This window comes from Tetranychus urticae, chromosome 1, assembly GCF_039701765.1.
Source record: "Tetranychus urticae isolate SD_2017Ah chromosome 1, NJAU_TeUrti_SD_1.0, whole genome shotgun sequence".
Lineage (NCBI taxonomy): Eukaryota > Metazoa > Arthropoda > Arachnida > Trombidiformes > Tetranychidae > Tetranychus > Tetranychus urticae.
This window is the reverse complement of record NC_142958.1, coordinates 10,081,292-10,101,494: the sequence shown is the minus strand read 5'-3', so window position 1 is coordinate 10,101,494 and position 20,203 is coordinate 10,081,292. Positions and strand designations below refer to the sequence as shown.

Sequence of the window (20,203 nt, the reverse complement as noted above, 5' to 3'; positions counted from 1 at the left end):
TTTACACCGAGATTTCTTTCCTCCATTAATTTGGCTCTGTTTAATTTTACATTGATGAGTATGACAATGATAATGATCGTAATTATGTTTACATTAATCAATTAGAAGGCTTATAATATCACAGTAATCATTAATTAACTTAAGTAATTTCAATACATAAATGACGAAAAATCTTTTTGTAATAATCGATGAATCAACATTTTCAGGTTCTTCGAAACCTTTCGTCCAATTCATCTAAATTAAATAGAGTTGTATCTCTTGAAACGCGAACAATCCGAGAGCCATCAATATCTTTCAATTCTTTCGAATAAAATTTAACTATTATAGTTTTCTCTCCAATTGTTGTTGGAGTCAAGGTGAAGGTAACTCGAGCCCAATCGTCCGCTTTTACAGATCTACAAAAGTAAAATTATTAATAATGAGACTTTCTGGAAATTTTTGCATTGAATTTACCTTTTCAATGGTATTTTAAGTGTCTGATTTGGTTTTACTAATCCGGGTCCTTCAATCAAAAAGATGCCTTTATTTAGTCTCTTTGGTAGTGGATTTTTAAAATATGCATGACAAGTGAAAGGCTTTTTCTCGAATACGTCACCAACAACCTGCAATAAATGAGAATAAATTAAATATTTAAAATGCATTCTATGATTGAAAATGGTTTCAATATTACTTCGATTTCGATATCGGGCATTCTTAGGCGGAAATTGTCGATACCAGCATAATGATAGTCATTTTCCAGCACTTTGGCAATCATGACAACAGAAAAGGTATTTTGATCAACCAAATGATTCTCATAATCCTCATACTCGATCGGTATAGCTATTTCAACTTCTGTAAAGATACAATAAAAAAAGCATTGTTTTATCATCAAAATCAACTTTAACTCTTTCAAGAATTACCAGAAAGAGGAGGAATTTTAGTTAAGCTCAAATCTCTTTTAATTTCCTTGTTTCGTTTGCCATCACCAAATACTGTATCAAGTCGTGTAAGGGTTTCAACGGTATAAACAAGACCACTTTTATTTTCCGCGATCAAACGAACCTAGAATGTAAATAGCAAAGGAATACAAATTTTCTCAATTAATCATTTCTAATCAATAGCTAAGAAATTATTGCTGTACCTTGAATGGTTTACCAATTAATACATCATCGAGAAGTTGCAAATCAAATCGGATATCACTGAATTTAGCGTTTAAATAATATTTGGTGAAAATATTATTACTTTGGTGTAAGGCTTTGATCATTATTTCTCTTTCTTCGGGAGTCTCTTCTTGGTGTTTATAATTTGAAGTTAAATCGATTCTATCATTGGCTCCAACTTGTTTAGTTGAAAGATTTTTACCAATTCTGTGATTATTGAAATAAGAAAGAAAAAATTAGATAAATTGTCGATCAATTATTGAATTTTTTAAATTAGATGAACGGTTAATACTTTGTAATGTCAGATTGAAGGTATTTGTAAGACTCTTCAGCTCCAGTCCTCAACCAGTAAACTTCATCTGCATTAACTTCAGCGAAAACAAATCGACCATCGTAATCTCGTGTTATTTCGCCGTTGCGGATTGCAACGACACTTGTAGGTCCACATTGGTAAATACCGTCAGATGGTTCTTGAGGTGTAGCATCGATAACTTGCCATCCATCGTAAACTCCGGTAAAAGATAGATCAGGTCTTTTCAACCAAACTTCTGTCCATACATGAAAATTCCAGACTGAATCTTTGGTTAATTCATCGATAACGCCAAGTTTGTCATCAACAATTACATCAACCGTCAAAGAAGCCTGGGTATCATGTGCTGAATCGTAATTTGTGACTGGTCGAGCAGGAATACCAAGACATCGACAAACTAAACATAAACAGAACAAAAACAGAAATGAACAGTTTCTTGAATTAAGTTAACATATTGAGTAAATGAAAGAAGTTTTAAAATTTATTAGTCTGACAATTGTGAGCAATGAAATTCTGTACAAGCACACAACATATGAGTACGCAGTGCGGAAAGGAGTTTCAAAATTTTGCTCAAGAGGGTGGGAAAAATGAAAAAATGGCGTTTTTGCCTCTTTTGAGGTACATAATTTTGTTTTGATTTTGAACACTCGCTCGGGCTACACCGGTTCACGGCTGACTAACTGGTTAGTAAAATATAATTCATTGATTCAACTTTGATTTAGAGATGTTTGGCTATCTGCATGATTGATGCTCAATTAAGTTGACCAATTTTTATTCTAGTTGGTTAGATTTATAGGGTGAAGTAAGGCTTCTCTGACTCATAAATAGTGTAAATTTGATTAAACATCTATTGATCAAGTGTTACAGTTTGTATACTTTTCTAAGAAAATTGGTGAAGCACTTGAAAGTTTGCAAGATCAGATTGTGGTATTACCTGTGGTTAAGACACCAGCAAATACCCAGCATTGAGCGTATTTGACTGGTTTACGATTTGAATAAAATTCTTGTAAAATAGGACGACTACCAATCCACTTGGTTGGATCTGTTCCACTTTTATATTTACCATCCCAACGCCCTACGAGAACACCATAACCATCAAATACATTGTGGTTGTGAATTACTCGAGTTAAATGGCGAACTACTTTGATTGGGTTAGCTCGATCAGAAATCGGTAAATTACCAAGGCTGGTTAAAATCAGTATCGAACATTCCAAAATTTTATCTTCAAACTGGTTAAGAACAGGATTTAAAAGACAAAGTTGAAAAGATTGGATTAGATAAATTAAAAATAAAGAAAAAGGACAAAAAGGCATAAATTAATCATAAGACATCATAGCTAACCTGTGCATAACTCCATGGACTCGGCCTTAATCGTGAATGAGTTCCTTTCCATATTATTCCATAATCGTTAAGAACATACTCTTCTCTTTCTTTATCATTCCAGAGATAAGTTAAGTCGTCTAGAAATTAATAGTAAAATCAATAGAAAAATGAATAAATATAACGCATAAAATTATAAATGAGTTGTTTACTCCAAGTTAGCTGTCCAGTTATCAAATAACGACCCTACATTCAGCTCACAATAAAAATGGACACAATCTAGAGCACAAGACAAAACCAGTTTGACTTCAACTTCAACAGTTAACAATTTTATTAAACAATCAACCATATAAATATTTACAGTGATCTCTCTCTTAAGTGTGCTCTCTCATATTTGAAAAAGAAAGAGAAATAGAAAGAGACAGAGAAGAAGGTCTCTTTCTCTAGCCTTAAGTTGCCTAGTAACTACTGCCGTTTGAAGAAACTTAAGAGAGAGATCACTGTAACTCCACTTCAATACAGAAAGCAACAAAAAATAGATTGACAGTAAGTTCACTTTATTCAAATCAGCTGAAACCTAAAGACCGATTATTCAATAACAGTAAATCCTTTTAGCAATAAAACAAAAGGTTGATTAAAACTGGTAATTAAAAAACTGTATGCATTTCTATTATACACCCAATATAATCTAAATTGGACCCAAGAAATTTTCATAATTAACAGTTGAATACAAAAATCAGTTGAATTGTTTTCAATTCTCCCGCTGAAATTGGATAACCAATATGAGCTCATCAAACCCTTTGTTTTTCAGAAGCTTAAAAGCTGCATAATAGCATTTTTCAAACGTTTGTTTCAAACAATATTTCATCTGCTAAACAGTTTCTTGGACATTTGTGATATTTGAAAGATTTTTGTTCATTCACAGAGTCATAAATTACTTACTTTTATTCCAAGGATTAAAAAGTATGTAAATACTGGCAGGAACTTGAAATGTTGAATAATGGTTCCTTCCAGAAACAATGGATCTTGTTTCTATTGATAACTTCCATTCTCCAATAATTGTGTTAATTGCTGGTGTAATCTCAAGAGTTGCTGATTTGGTCTCCCATGAAAGTATGGAGACTTCCCATGGTCGTGATAAGGGATTGATTTCATTCATATTTTCATCGCCAACAGGTAATGTAATTTCAGTTCCTTCACTGTACATGGGTCTCTTTGAGTCTGTCGAAGATAAGATTGGATATGAATGATTACTAAAATAACAATTATTAATTTCTCCATTATTTGTAGTAGTATCATTATTAAACTAATTTAGATTTGCATGATTAAATTGCATGGGTTAAGGTCAAATAATTTATTATTAGATATGGGAATAGGAAGTGTAACATCATAAACACATTGAAACTCATATTAGTTTGATCAGTTCAATTCCTATAACATGACCAGTAACAATATATTATTGAAGGTTAACAATCGATTTGTTGTTGATTAATGGTCAAACCTTTCTAATTATTTCAGTTCAATCAGACTTGACTCAATCTAGGAATCACGAATAGCCTTAAATCACGCATTTTGATTGAAAATAAATCAAATTATAAACAGTTCGATGATAATAAACCAACAGAAGTAGCAAAATCTAAACAATTGTGTATTCGGTACAATACATTATTTCTAATTATTATAGCAAGTGGTACTTCTGATAAGCTTTAAATAAAATCTCATAAATCTCTTTCAAATATATTCACAATTAATCCAGTTATTCAACTACTTTACCATATTTGATGCTAATTATCAAGATTACTGTAAACTTTACCAACATAATGACCCTTAACCTCAGTAGAGACTGATATTGATCCAGGTCAATAGAGCTTATACAATCCATTTCATTTCAATTAACTTGACCAATGCATTGATCTTTAAAGCAACTTCTTTATCTGTAAATTTACTTGAAACTCATCTCAATTCATCCAAATCTTAAAACAGACACAATTTCACATTATCTGTTTATTGATGTCAACTAATTTATTATACTTTTTATTGACTTTTTCAGGCCTTACAAGTTTATAAAAGATTGTCCATTTCGAACCAAATCATGATTAATGGAAATATGAAAGTGAAATGAATTCTACAGGGCTGATATCATTAAGCATACCGAACAGATCAGCTCACCTTTTGACCAGAGCATAAACCTGATCACTCAACTTTGAGATCATTTGGCGTGTAACTGAATGGACAAAGTAGATAGCAATCTGCATTATCATCGTTCTTACATTCTATTGAATATTCATTTTCAAGAAATGCTGGCGACAGCGTGGTCTTAAAGACACAAGAGATTTTCTCATAATTTACAATTACAAGGTTGATTGGACTCTTGATTCCTGCCGAGATCTGTTTATTTTAAATTTATACCAATTTAAGATAGATTAATGAATAACCCTTAAATTTAAATTTATTTCTGCCTGTAAAGACTGAACTTCCGTTGAATTGTCCATTAACTGAGCTTTTGCTTTACATTTTCAGATCATTTGTTCAAATTTCGATTAATCCTGGACGAAATTAAATAAGAGTAGATGAACAATAATCCGACTCAGCCTTTTCAGCACCAGATAATGAGCCACAATCAAATTACAAAGAGTACGTGTTAACATCATTTGCTATTGTTTAAATTGAATCTTTTGTGAAACGCAAATGAAAACGTTTTTACCATTCTTTACACACAAACAATTGAATTGTCCTGAGTCTGTGACTTTCTTAATTTGTCCAACTCTAAATTCATCTTTTATCTTGATTGTACTTGCATATCGTGACATTTTATCTGAATGAAGTGTATTAGCTTAGTGGTTAGCCTCATGTTCTTGTTGGTAACCTGAGTTCGTCTCCGCTTGTGAACATATTAAACGTTTTTAATTGATACTAGACAGTCTTGAATTATTCATTTCATTCCAACTTTCCAAGTTATTGAGATGATGTTTACAAGTCATTTGACTTAACTTTCGTTCTACTGATGACCATGAATGAACCTATTTAATCACTGATCATAACTTGGAACATAATTTTCAAATTTTGTATTATATTCAATCAATCGTCGTGTTAAGAATTTGAGTATTTCAATATAAATTTGACTTTAATCTTATTCATCTCCTCTAAATTCACCATTAGTTTTCATCTAAAAACAATACAATTTCAAGATTTCCGCTATTGATGATTAATCATGATAATATTAGCTTATTCAAAAGTGACGCGTCAGTTTTTTGCCTTCAACTACTCCATCTGTTGAGTTTTTTCACTGTAGATAGCTAATGATAACAATTAGTATCTTAAAGATACTATCTTTCAATTGTTGCACTGATGAATAATTACTATGCATATTGATAATGAATAATTAGCAAAACTTACTTAGTTAGTTGGTAAACTCTGAAAATAATTACTATGATATCTGCTATTAATAAAAATAACAAGGTTTTTTTTCAATAATAATTAAATGATAAAAATCAGACAATCTCGCCATTCTAACTTGAGACGTTTTGCTAAATGTTTCATGTTTTCAAAATGATTACCGCATTGAAATAATTCACAATGGTGCCAAAATAATTGTGAAATATTCCTGTTCTGGTTAATCTTGGTCTTGAATACAAACAATATATTGATTTCAACGTTTTTGTCAGTACATATGGATTGGTTTTTGACTCATTTGAATTGGTGACAATGAAGGAAATGACCAAATTTAAGATACAAATTTTGTGCCAAGGATGATGATAATACTTAAAGACCGGGAAAAGTACCTCGGAAAAATGGTGAAATTATGGATTAATGGGAATTCAGTGAATGTAAGAAGGAGGAGAAAGATGGTTCAAAATGAGAGTTTAAGACGTATAAGAGGAACCAGAGTTGATGGGTATGACTACAGTTGACAAGGTACTTCGTAAGTGCAAAGATTTCCAGTAATTAACATTTCCAGCTATCAACTTGGACAGCAAATTTTGTTATTTAGTTTTAACATTTGCTCACTACGTTGCCCCAACAGCGACAACATTAAAAGCTGGTTTACCTGTAAATGAACCAGTTACTTTTTTAGCGCAAACGACCAAGTTTAATGTTTTGAGTCCCGTTTCACTTGATTGCTGCACTTTCATCTAACATCTTTCCATTCAAGATGTAAGTTAATTTATTTAAAGTATCACTTTTTGTGTGTCAAAATAATTATTTGTACAGTTGACAAATTAATTGATTTGCTTTTTGTTACTTTGTTATTTCTTTTTTTAAGCTACATTTTCATAGTTATACTTTCACATCCAAGTCTCATTTTTTACCTCATCCATTGGCTTATATCGCTTAACCAAGATGACAACAGCTAATATAACCAAACCTATCGATTGGAACTATTATTTGAACAATTTGTGGAATGATCACACCGATAATCGCGTTTCTGAGTTACCCATTGTTGCTCGTGGACCATGGACTGTATTGCTGTTTATGATTTCCTTTCTCATCATTTCAGTTCGCATTTCTCGTACCATGCAGTCCAAAAAATCGGGTTACTTTATGAAACCTTTTCAAATAATTTATTATGGATTCTTTTTCGGCATTCATGGTGTTGGTTTTCTTGTCATTCTCGCCTTGGCCCATTCAATGAATAATCTTGTACAGTGCAACTTCAATGACTACTTTTACCGCGATCTTAGAGGAATCATGTTCATCTATGTTAGCTTACTCTACTTGATTATCAAATTAACCAATTGTTTCGATGTTTTTGTCCTCCTCTGGACCAAGGCTGTTGACCAAGTCACCTTTGGCCTGATAATGGAAACAATTCTCAATCCATTTGTCATCTATGCATCGGTCAAATACTATCCTGGTGGCATTGTTTCCTTTCCCATTGCTTTTGACTGTTTGGTCAACTCAATCAAATATGGTTTACTGACTCGGGCCTGTGCTTCAGCTTCAATCAAACCCATCCACAATTGGGAGCAATTAATAAATTACTCCAAGATTGCCCAATACGGAATCATTACATTACACTCAATATACTCTTTGACCATTCCAAATTGCGACTGTCCCCTCAGTTTACGTGTTTTCTTTACCTCAATTCATTTCTTCCTTGCCATGGCTTACTCATTTGATGGCGGATACTTTTTTCATTCAAGTAAATCCAACGCATCTTCATCTTCAACAAAAATAAAACAAACCAAAGCTGAATAATTTTGCTAAATTATGAACTAAAACAAACATTTTTTCATAATCTTATTTAATTTACAATTAAACATTTTTTTGCTAAAAAACATATTAGAGTCAAATTTTGTCCTGATTTATAATCTAGTTTAAACATTCTTAAAACGTAAAACACTAAAATTATTGCATCCAACTGGTTGCTGTACATTGATGGCGATATTATGCGTATTACTGAGTCAAATCATTTTCAATAAATTAAGTTAAATGTTTGGATGAGATGCTAAACCAGTTAACCAGTTTTTTACCTTAAAGTCATTCAATGTTAGTCCATTTTTAGCGATCAACTGTCAAAAAGTAGGGAAGAATCCCATCAAATGTTGATGATGATGTTGATAATGAAGAGTTTCAAGTTAACTTAACTTCCCCTTAATTGCTTTCAATTCTCACTCTGATAATAACTATAAACCAAGTTTAATTGAATATCTTAATTGTTTTCATTTAGATACCATTATGTGAAATAACATCATTTAAAAAAGTCGCGAAAAGACAAGGTAATCTTGATTGAAATTTTACAATGGAAATGGTTGATATGTCATTTGTCGAGTTTACAGGAAAATGGCTTAAAAGTGAATATTACTCATAAGCACTGTTCTAATATGTCAGAAACACGGTAGTCGAACAATTATCTCAACAAGGTTAATCAACTTTGAAGGTGTTAAAACACAATTTGATTGTTGATGAACATGAAATACTCAAAGTTACTAATTCAAGTGATACTCAAATGGTGATATTTTTGTTGTTATTTTGATGCTCTATTAAGCAGCAAGTAGTTTGTACGGCTAATAACTGCATTTAAATCGTGAAAACTTGTGAGTTAATAACGTTAATCATGTTATTTGTTGTTACAAAATCATAATTCAACGTTTTGTTTCTCAATAACAGCAATATTTCATAAGCATTGTTGATTGTTTCAAAACATAACTCATTAAATTGAAATACAAAGCAAAACAGTTAATTTCGCTGTTAATTGACAGTCTAAGAAGGTAATCATATTGAATTTTAATCATTTAATCAGCCATTCTTCAATCAATCGTGAATCTATTCGATCATCGTAATTTGCTAATCAAGTGTTGGATGATTTATTTTCATTTTTCATTTCATTTTCTCAAATGTTGCCTTGTTTCGTTAATAATAAATCTTTCAGCATTTTCAACAGATTCATGTTAATAATGATTCTGATTAAAGCTGTAACATGTTTAACCATTTGGTGTTGATAAAGGCTTATGTAAATCAGAATTAAGCTTCAATTAAAATCGATCGTGATTAATGATCGCTAATTTTGATGGTGAATTGTGTATTTTGATAGGAAATATACAATGAATTCAAGGTAATCTAATCAAAAACAAATACAATTGAGTAACCTTCATCTTCCACCAACTTTTTTGTTTCTTTAACCTCAAGATTATTCCTTAGAGCCATAAAATTACTGGTCAACAGTGATCGTTATTTCATGCTGCTATTCGGAATTGACCTAATCATAGCCACGACATTGATAAATTTAAAAATGATTTATAGTCAGTTTCAATACCAAATAGAACCTTGATTAACTGGCGGAATATTCCGCAAGTGAAGCTTTGAAACCAAGGTTTACAGTTTAGACAAGTGAGTTACTTTTGAACCACTTTTCACTTTCAATTCCAGTTTTGATCTTCATCTTCTTCTTAATATCGCTATAAATTTAGACACATTGAAGACACATTTTAGGTTTTGTCAAAACACTGGATTAGCAAAAATATTGATCAAGGTTACCTTTTAGAAACATATTTCACGAGAAGATTAGATTGAAGTTTCAAAGCAAGTGTTGATATTGGAAGATACTAATCGTGGAAATTGTTGATAATTCATAATTAATTGCGAAAAAATAAGAAACTGACAACACTCTTGTGAATAAAGTGAAAGCAATAAATGATTAAATGGTTGGAGTGATTAACTAGATCAATGGTTAGTTATGTTCAAAGGTTAAGGTACCTTAATTTTGGTTTTGTTCAAAACATGAAAAACAAAACAAACATCAACATTTACAATGCTGTATGTAGCTCCATCTACAATGAGAGAAAAAAGTTATTGTTGAAAATTGAGTTGATCAAATCAACTGGACATTGACAGAGTATTAGCTAAATATCTAGCTGACAAAATTATGCTGAATTTAAGCAAGATCAATGTGAAACTATTAACAAATCAACAGATAATTTCATTGAAAGCAATGAAATTAAACTGCAAGAGTTTTTCATATCTCTTCACCCATGTATTCAACCAGACCACGATGAAGTTGTTTCTTTGCTCAATCTTGTTTTCATCCTATTATTTTTCAATAGTTGTCACTTAATATTTTTTATCGACTGTGTCAAATTGACGCTAAATGACCGTGGAAAATGGAATGATGATTCAATAAAATCGTGTATAAATAATATGCCTTTTGGTGTCATTTTACAGTGGACTAGTTCAGCTAAAGCTATGTTTCGCTTTTGTTTGTCATTGTAAATGAAATTTCAATTAGATGTATTAAATTACAGATCAAGGTAAGTGATTTTATATTCTCCTATTCCAATCAATTGTCGATTCCTCAATTGTTAACTCATCAGTATTTGTTGCTTCAAACCATTAAAAATATCATCTTTCCTTTGATTACAACTCTACAGGTTAGGTTTTCTCTGTATGTATTTCATCCTTGTATTATTTTGTTGATTTATCGTGTACTCATTTCTCGCCATTGAATTATATGAAAGTCTCATAAGCTTATCCTGTGTTTCATTAGTTAATTAAAACCAGTAGATAAAGGATAGAAAACAAACAAATCGTGATCAAGTTTAATTGAGTTATACAATTGGAATAAAGCAAACAATTATATCTTTTGTTATCCAATTTTGTCTATTTATTGTGTATGTTTTGAGAAGCAAAACATACAAACACATACGTTGTCCTTCAATATCGCTATTTAAAGGCCATCTTGAATGATTGAACATTGTTCAATAAATTAATTTCAGCCTTTCCAATGGGTTTGATAGATGAGAAATAATTCATTAGCTTACCTGCAACTCTAAAGATGAGGTTAACCACATCAGAACCAATTGTTGTCTCTCTTGCAAATAAAATCCTAATTTGAAATGATGATCCTCGGCGAGCCACAAGATTCCCATCAAATGGATGTTTAGTTGTCTCATACAAATCTGTATAATGTTTCTTTGTATTCCTTTCAACCAACAGGTCCACTGATCGCACATTTAACGCATAAGGATCCATTTTACGGATAGGCTCAGGACGATGAGAGGAAGACGGAAAACGATAACGTCCTAAACGGATCAAGGAAAACATGGGTGACCACGGATTAGTTGACATGTTAAATAAAACAATTCACAATAAATGAAGAGGAACACAAACTTTGAAGACAAACTGGCAACTTACTTCCATCGATCAATGAGCGAAGGCATGATGAACAAGATTGGCCCATTAGACTGATTTACTAGAACAGAGGTTAACTTTCGATGGAGAGACAGATTAACAAATGATCTTAAATCACCGAAGCAGACAAAGTGGCAGAAATTATTTATCAACTCAAGGCTGGTGGAACAGAAAACGCAAACAAATGCAAAATTAATCAAAAACATTGGGATAAACACTTACGCTCATCGTATTTCGTCTTTTTTTGCTCAACACTTTTAATCTTCAACACTAATAATGACAGTTATCCCTGTCAAAGTGAAAGATTAGGAGTAAATCGAGAAAAAAACGAGTCAAAAATAGGAAATGGGTTAACCCTAAACAGCAAATCATGATCAACTATTAATTTGATGATCAACATTTGAAAGGTTGGCACAACAAGATGAAGAGTCCTTGGTTAGATGATGTTGAATGATGAATTGTAAAACTGAAAGAAGATAAAAAAGAAGGAAGAAAAGAGTTAAGATCGTTGATCAGGTGAAAATGTTTTTTGTTTGTTTGTTTTCTTTTTCCTCTTCTTGTTCCCAGTTTCAACTGTTTCACTAAATTGTGGGTTGCTGCTGTTTAATCATCATTATCATCATCATCTTCACAATTATTATTAACATCAAATTATAATAAGGCTAACAAATGTACTTCGAACGCCTTCTTTTAACTCAACATAAAATCAAATTGGCTAAATGTGTTAATATCAATTTCCCTCAATGGTAAACTCAAGTCAACTCCCAATGACCTCTGGTTAATTTTGCTTTCAATACATTTACTTATAATACATCATAACATCGGCCTACACTTGAAATTTGTTAATTATAACCATATTTAAAATGACAAACATTTACATGTTGCCAATCAAGGCTGACTTTTTTGCCACAATCAATTAACTTCCTTGTTAATCAAATCAACCAAAATAGCAGTTTAATTTTTCGTAGGAGCTTTTGTCAATACAATTTGTGATTAATTGTCTGCTCCTTTATTATCTAATTATTCAACATTTCGCTGTAGGTTGGATACTTCCTTATGAATAAAAGGTTTTCCTTGCGACTTTCATTAGACTTGGTCTTGAATTTTTAGGTTAGACACTATTATGCAGTAGCAATTTCTGGTTCTCATTCACCTAAATAGATTTAATCTGGGTTAACATGATAAATTATTTGAATTACTTTATCATTTGGGTATAACAATTGAAACCCAAATTATAAATCTAAATCTTCGATTGTATTGACTGGCCATTTTACAAATTTACATTTTTCGCTTTCCCTCCAAGTTATAAACGGCAATTTTCAATAGAGTACCGTTTTGGCCTGAATAGTAACCATCAAAAGTGAAAGCTGTAGCTGGTTAAAAGGTGGACCAGACCCACACCCGATTCACCTGAAACAAAATCATGTAACAATCAAGGTTAATCACGATAAATAGGAAAATGATAAGTGAAATAAGCGGATAATAAACTTCAATATATAAACCTGTTTTAACCATGTTCAAACAAAATTGTGAGTAAAGTTATTGTCAGCAACCTAAGGCAAGTGTAAGTAATGTTAAGCCATTGTGATGCTCTAATATTATTTGTATTTTGATTTGATTTAAATTGCTTCAACTCAGAACAACTCAGTGCATGATAGCCACTAGATCGGAACTTATATTTTTTAAATTGGAAAGGTTGATTGATGCATATATCGTTTAGTTACCATATATCAACTGCATAACGTTAGTTGAAACATTAAAACAAAAGTAAAAAAAGTAAAACAAAATTGTACTGATTGTAATTTACAAACAGTGAAGTGAAGCTTCAATCTTTTCGCAAGATTCTTTTGCATCAAATCGAAATCTAACTTCAATCATATCATCAGAATATAATGTTGTTGCATTTTACACCAAAAATGTTTTCTGTAAGTGGTTAATCAAAGCTCCGCCAAGAAATGTAATTTTAATGGTACCGATGAGGAAGATTGCGTCCGAAGCGAACATGATTTATCATTTCCCGAACAATGTGGAACTCCAGTCATACCACCTTCAATTCTAGGAGCTCATATTTATGGAGGAGAAAAAGTAATCCCAGGAAGTTGGCCTTGGTTGGTGTCATTGCGTTATCCCAAGTCAGCACCTGTAGATCATGTTTGTGGTGGTGTGCTACTCAATCGTTTGTGGGTTGTAACAGCAGCTCATTGTCTCCTCTTTGGTAACACAAAATTATTTGAAGTTGACTTTGGTCGATTCAATTCAATGATTGACACGAGTAGCAACTTGTCCGATTTTTCATTTATCCTTCCTTCACGACTGCGGCACTGTTCCAGAGAACGGAAACTTTACCAAATTTGATATTGCTCTGGTCAAATTAAATGCCCCGTTCCCATTGGTATTGTCAAAAGTATTTGATTTTTTTTACTTAAGCAATGTGACAATAAAATAGAATGTGTTAAATATATTTCACTACAGTTTCCATTTGCTTGCGTATAACAATACAAGATTGAAAGCAACGGATTTCGTTTGATCTACGAAGTTCGCAAGTCTCGGGTCGGGTTAGTTCTTAGGTGGATGAACTTTTGAGAGCTCCTGGTTTTATGGACTTTTTGTGAATTTCATTCTGTTCATTTAATTTTTTATATTCTGCCAACTTAAATCACAACTCTTTATTCAATCCATTCATTTGTACAGTCTTCTAGATCTATTTTAAAGTTTACAAATCAATCTCCTATCCACAGATTCATTTCTTTTCAATATCTTTTATCAACAATTTAAATCATTATTCTTTCAGTTTACTTATGCCATAAAATGTTGAATAACAGTGAGCATCCATCGACTCCTTCAAATACATTTTCATCCAATAATTAGATATTTTCATTTTTTTCTTATTTTTCAACAGTAAACTATCATATTTCATGAATTCATATATTTTATAATCAATTTGTATTGTCTTATTTTGTCCACCTTGTCAATTGTTTGATTAAATGAATGAAGCCATTATTGAGATAGTTGATTGAAAAATTTATGATTTTTATTTTTTATGATGAACTAGATTTTTTTCAATGTTATTTTGTGAGATGAAAATAATGAAAAATCATATTAACATTTGAATTAAATGATTTGGCTTCGATTTAACCATGATTTGAACACAAAATATGGCGATCAGAAAATGGCTCTTCTACGGTCAACTTTGTATACATGGCTGCCGGTTATCATTATATTGCCATTTTTATCAGTTGTCGATGATGATGATGATGATGATGATGATGATGGAAGTGGAGGTGGAGGTGAATCTACTGGTTGTGTTGCAGCTGCTGATGGTTTAACTCGATTACGACGGAATAATTTGCCCATTATCGAGTTATTGACAGGTTCAACTGCAATGGTAACTGGACAACGTGAATATGCCACTGAACATTCTTCATCGGTCATTCCTTTCCTAGCAGCTTGATATAAATCGATCAGGGTTGATTTGGCCATTCCACCCATTCCGAGAGCTTCTAAACGGTCATCGAATCTGTTGATTAAAAAAGGAAACAAAATGAATACGTTAATATCATTTCTTTTTTTTCATTTTCCTGGAAGATACCGGTAATAACAATCAAATTCAATAAAGATTGCAACGAATACGAATGTAGTTGCAATTTTTATCGATAGTTTGGTAACCTTACATGTTGATGTTTCAATGACCTCAAGTTGGACACAAGATGATTGAAATAAATGAAAATACATTAACTGAATACACCTTTTTGGCTTTCTCTTTTTTTTCATCTTTAATGATTTGCAAGATGAAAAATTTAAAGGTAAATGTTTATAAATTATTAATAACCAGCAGTTTTGGTTGTTTATTTAGGTAATCTTAAGACGGATTAAATGGGTGTATTAATCACAGTTAATTAATCATCACATCTTCATTTTTTAATCTTATCCTTCTTTTTGATCAATTCGAATGGATAAGACGATAAACATTCAAAATTAAACTTCAAAACCAGCTAATCTACTGAATAACCTGGCAATGAAAAGCTACTCAGCAAGTAATCAAAATAATAATGCTTCAGGGGAATGTAGAACAACATGTTAAACCTATTTTAATTGAGAAAATAAACACAAATATCTATACTTTACCAATCTCATTAGGCATTCAATTTCACTCTTATGTGATTGAACAAATGATTGAAAGCTCGTTAGTGTAAGCATAATCCTTTTAGATAACTAAGGCAACGAGTTGAAACCATTAGGTGGAAATTTAAGAAGAGATTAAACACTAATTATTAATATCACAACACTTGGAATAGTTCAACTCACATGATTTACAGTTTGAAATTGGTTGCTAAAAATTTCTTGTTTACAATTGAAAGTCACCATAGAAACACATACTTGATTTGATTAGCGCCAAAAGTAAAAAAATTGAGGCTGTTTTCCTAATCAGATATTTTTTTATATGATTGCATTGAACTCATTAGTATTTGAATTTGTTAAAATTTGTTACCTGATAAAATCTGTCATTACTTTTGCCCAGTTTCTCAAAGATCGTCCGATAACCTTCTGGTTAAGTTCACAAACCAACCTTGCTTGACATTCACTTTCACTGATCTCGTAACGTTTTAAACCATCTCTAAATGTTGAATAGATGTCACGAATTCGCTTAACCAAACTGTTCGCTACTCCACTTGACCTGGACCAGATTGCTTTTAAATTAAGAGCTGCTAAACGGTCTGTCACAGCATTTCTTGGGGAACCGTTTCCATGAAGTGGGAAATATGGTACAACATTATCCATTGATGATCGAGCGATTGGGTTAGGACGCATTGACTTCCTCAAAGAGCCAAAAGGAAACAATGGTATGCGATATTTGTTTGACTTTTTGTCATCATCTTCCTCTCTTCTTGCGCTGAACAAAAGGTTGGACAAACTGGCCAATGTGTTGGCTGCCAATTGAGAAAAGGAATTCAATGGGTTTTCTGAAAAAAATTAAGAATTTAAAGGTAGAGGTAAGGGCAAGGGTAAGGGTAAAATTGTATTCCAAGACTGTTGATACTTTTTATTTATGCTGTTATCAAATTTTATTGTTACATTTGATTATATCAGGGTGGCTATTACTCTTGTCAAAAATACTGTAAGTGCTACTTAACAGATTGTTTAAGATGGCCAGAAAAAGATTTAAATTATATAATGAAATATTTCTCAATCAATGTAACATTAGCTTCGATAACTCCTGAGGCATTCAATTATGTATTTCGTAATTTCATCTTCAATTCTTGTTCATGATATTCCGATTTTAAATTGATTTTTATAGCTGCTTGGGAAAGTATCGATTAATCAGAATATTTTTTTTAAAAATTGTAACATGCATTCTTACCTAATATAGGTACTAATTATTTCTTTCATCTTTTTTTTTGTTTCAGATATCGTTAAAAACTATTTTGCATATTCGATTTTTGATTAAAAAACAAAGTTAAATTACCTGAGGAAAGATTATTTGTATTGGATAGAATTTCATTAATTGCTGCAAGTTGGGAGAGAAATCCTGTTGATAAATCAGCAAGACTATCCCCTGATGACGAACTTGACGTGATTTTGGAAGGAGACGACGAAGAAGATGATGATGGAGCTGAAACTATGCTCGCTATTGGTTCTGAGGGAGACCCCATGGAACCCAGCGTATTACTTGAAGATGAACCAGATTGTGACACTGAACCAGATGAGGATGAATCTGATGTAGGTGATGAAGATGAAGATGGCCCGGAGGAAGACGTTGAAGATGATGATGAAGTTGATCCAGATGATGATGCTGCTGAACTGGCTGATGTTATTCCAGTAATTGGCCTGATTCCATCGAGAATTCCTGAATTATTTCAAGTCAAATCAACACAATAAACAATTAAAAGTTAAGTAAGCTGCTACGTAATGCAATCAAAAGACAAAGAGAAGGGTAGAAGAACTGAGGAATTACCAAAACTGGCCTCTAAAACTTACCTTGACCTAAGGTTTGAACGGATTGTAAGATGTCGTTTAAACTTGGATCAGAATTATCGTCCATGTTTGGTAGGAAGTTTGATAGTGCCATTGGAGCCAGAAAAAGCATCGGAAGCACAGGGAAAGAAAAGAGTAAAGATGAAAGGGCAAGAATAACTGGACCGGATGAAAGCAAAGAAGACGCAATACCCGCGGCAGGCCCTTGTCTGGCTATCAATGCTTTTGAATGGATATTCTGATTCCTTGCAGGAAGAAGTATTCCCCTTGTACGAACATCTCTTAAGCTAGGCATTCTTTGGAAAGGAAACCTTCTTTGACCGATGACCAAAGGAATCAATATTACCACAAGAGTTATTGGTATTAACCATTTGTAAACTTTTGAAATCATCATGTTGCTGTGTTACGATGGAAATTTGTTCACGGTGGCTCACAGTTTTAAATTGGTGGGGTTATTAAGGTGGTGAAAATGCGATTAATCCAAGTGAATTTTTACACTGTAAGATCAATACGAATGATGAGTTTACAACAAAATTGCTGAATCCAAAGACTTACTGGGATTACAGTTACCTTTTTTGGCCTGGTTGTTGATATTGTTGACTGAACTGAGCTTAAAGCTTAATCGATTAGAGGTTATACTAAGAGAAGGGCACTTGTTTTCACAGAAAAACATCGATTACTTTGAGACTTAAAATCATAAGGACTTGATGACACTTCCGTCGCTTTGATAGGAACACTGAAAAGTAGAGAAGATATTTAGTCTTGTGTGCTGTTTTATGTGTCCGATTTGATGTTTGTTTGGGAATTGATTCTGTTTTTTGGAGAAAACAAATTCACATCAAGCACACCGTTATTAGATTTAACAATCCTGGTTTGGAAAAAGCAGTTTAAGAAGATGAATAAGAGATAAAAGAAGATACCTGTTCTGACCTAGAACCCGTCCAACCGCCGTATTAGGTCAGCAGAGTATTTTTTGAATCATGATCAATCCATCCTCCCTGACTCTTTCATCATCAACAACTCTCTTTCTTCTCTTTCTTTCATTTGTCTTTCATATCTTCATTCGGCTTCCAAAAGTAACTTTCTTCCTTTCTTTCTCCTTTCCCTCTCTTTCTTGTCCAATCAGCCCAAACCGACCTAATCCTTAGGGGCTTTCAGTATTCAGTACAATTTTCATTCAGACTCACCTTTTTATTCTTCTTTTTCTTTCATTTCAACAGGACAATAATGTATACCTGGACACTATTTTCATGTACGCTATATTTACATAACCTTTGACTTTTGGTGCAAAGTATATCTGAAAGTGACGTATTACAAGATGGACCATTCTTGATGCATACCGGTTTCATGACAGTTGAAACTATCAGATTAATTTAGAGTCAACATTAATCATTTAACCTTTCACTGTCATTGAAAATTTTGACCATAAAAGAGATGAACCTTTTGTTTCATGGTATTATTGAAATTATTACCACTTCTTGATTGTAGATTAAGATAATATGTAAATTGTTTTTTGCTTGTTTTTTCAAAAAAATACCGTTAAACTATTAATGAAATTTAATAACTAACCTTAAGGCTGTTTCACTGAATGATTTATTTTAAGAGTTACCATAACGGCGAGAATAGTATTTGATGTTCAAATAAGCTTCAATCATCTTCATCAAATCAAATATAATAATCTAATATTATCGTCTACTTATTATTTCACTTTCAACATGAAAATGGTCAATTAATACAATTCAAGTACACCGATAGCAATAATATTAGATGATTATATAATAGATGAAAATATTGAAGTATGATTTGGTTAAATTGACTAACATTTTCATTTCTCATAACAGAAATTGCTTTATTGGTACAAAAAATACAATGCAAATGTAGAAGGTAAATATTGCACTATTTTACAATCGATTCTTTAAATTTGCCGTTAATTGATCAATATTAGTGCTAAACCATTAACATTAATTTTTTCTTTATCCTCTTCTTATATTATTAGATAATATTTGATGATCTGAAGCATCGCAAGCATGATCGATGGTCTTGGTGGACCTTTTCTTGTTCAATTGTGAATATAAAGAATTCAAAGAAATAGTTTTTAACCATTTAAAAGGGATTAACCATTTGATTGTGAAAATGTTATTACAATAGTTGACCATGATGTTGAACAAATTATATGGCTTTAGCACAAAGGACTGAACTCAATCGGGAACATTGCTGTTTGACAATAAGTGACCATTTGAAAGCTTGGTATTGATAGCTGTTTTCTGGCCATGAAAATATGATTAAGGATGCAAATTATAAATGACTGGCATCATCACAATTCCAAGCCAGTGTAAATAATACAAAAACATGTCAATCAAGATTTAGTGTTGAAAGAAGCTGGAACAACTGAGTTTATCTAATTTCAAGAATCAAATCAAATATGATCGATTTCCCCTCTGATTTGATATCATCAGTTAATCATACAAAACAGTCTCAAGTCTCTGGTTCACCAGACAATTGACACAGGAGGCTCTTCATAATAATACAATATGCAAGAATATGTCAGGTGACAATGGTCAATTGTTATTGTTAAATCGTAGATCACAATTGTAGATTAATAAATTGTACCCTTTTCCAGTTTGATTGAGGAATCAAAGGGCTAAAGATTATCACTGACTGTATCAATGAAACGATAATCACTTAGACTCAACTATTGCAATCTTTTGAAAAGCCTGTAAATATCATTAAATTAAATTGAAATGAGGGATTCATTAGTGCATTTGCCTGGAGCAATGTTTTTGAAACGAAATATCTTAAAAAACGAAACAACAATTTGCATTTTTTTCTTATG

The 20,203-nt window shown here is 32.1% G+C and overlaps 2 protein-coding genes and 1 long non-coding RNA gene across 5 annotated transcripts; 1 reads left to right on the top strand and 2 right to left on the bottom strand.

Moving 5' to 3' along the window:
* Positions 1-12: 12 nt before the first annotated feature.
* On the bottom strand, positions 13-11,539 carry LOC107370109 (annulin-like). Its single transcript, XM_015938094.3, has 11 exons — positions 11,401-11,539; positions 11,028-11,288; positions 3,712-3,990; positions 2,791-2,909; positions 2,384-2,678; positions 1,432-1,846; positions 1,121-1,346; positions 900-1,041; positions 671-831; positions 454-602; positions 13-395 (listed from the first exon to the last, which is right to left on the bottom strand). Exons 1-11 carry the CDS (start codon positions 11,444-11,446, stop codon positions 203-205), a joined length of 2,286 nt encoding a protein of 761 aa, XP_015793580.1. The 5' UTR covers positions 11,447-11,539; the 3' UTR covers positions 13-202.
* LOC107370112 (uncharacterized) lies at positions 3,611-12,483 on the top strand. Its single transcript, XR_003083639.2, has 5 exons — positions 3,611-3,945; positions 4,820-6,691; positions 6,794-6,924; positions 7,034-10,517; positions 11,203-12,483. It is a non-coding gene; the product is annotated as an uncharacterized LOC107370112 (long non-coding RNA).
* Positions 12,484-14,406: 1,923 nt separating this feature from the next.
* On the bottom strand, positions 14,407-18,307 carry LOC107370118 (uncharacterized). 3 transcript variants are annotated; one of them, XM_089267170.1, is made up of 5 exons: positions 18,291-18,307; positions 17,374-18,106; positions 16,862-17,242; positions 15,887-16,358; positions 14,407-14,914 (listed from the first exon to the last, which is right to left on the bottom strand). In XM_089267170.1, exons 2-5 carry the CDS (start codon positions 17,762-17,764, stop codon positions 14,560-14,562), a joined length of 1,599 nt encoding a protein of 532 aa, XP_089123296.1. In that variant the 5' UTR covers positions 17,765-18,106; positions 18,291-18,307; the 3' UTR covers positions 14,407-14,559. The 3 variants fall into 3 exon arrangements, with proteins under 3 accessions (XP_089123296.1, XP_015793588.1, XP_025018232.1); XM_015938102.3 differs by lacking the exon at positions 18,291-18,307 and having other exon boundaries at positions 17,374-17,867; positions 17,941-18,221; XM_025162464.2 differs by lacking the exon at positions 18,291-18,307 and having other exon boundaries at positions 17,374-18,256.
* Between the last annotated feature and the right edge of the window lie 1,896 nt (positions 18,308-20,203).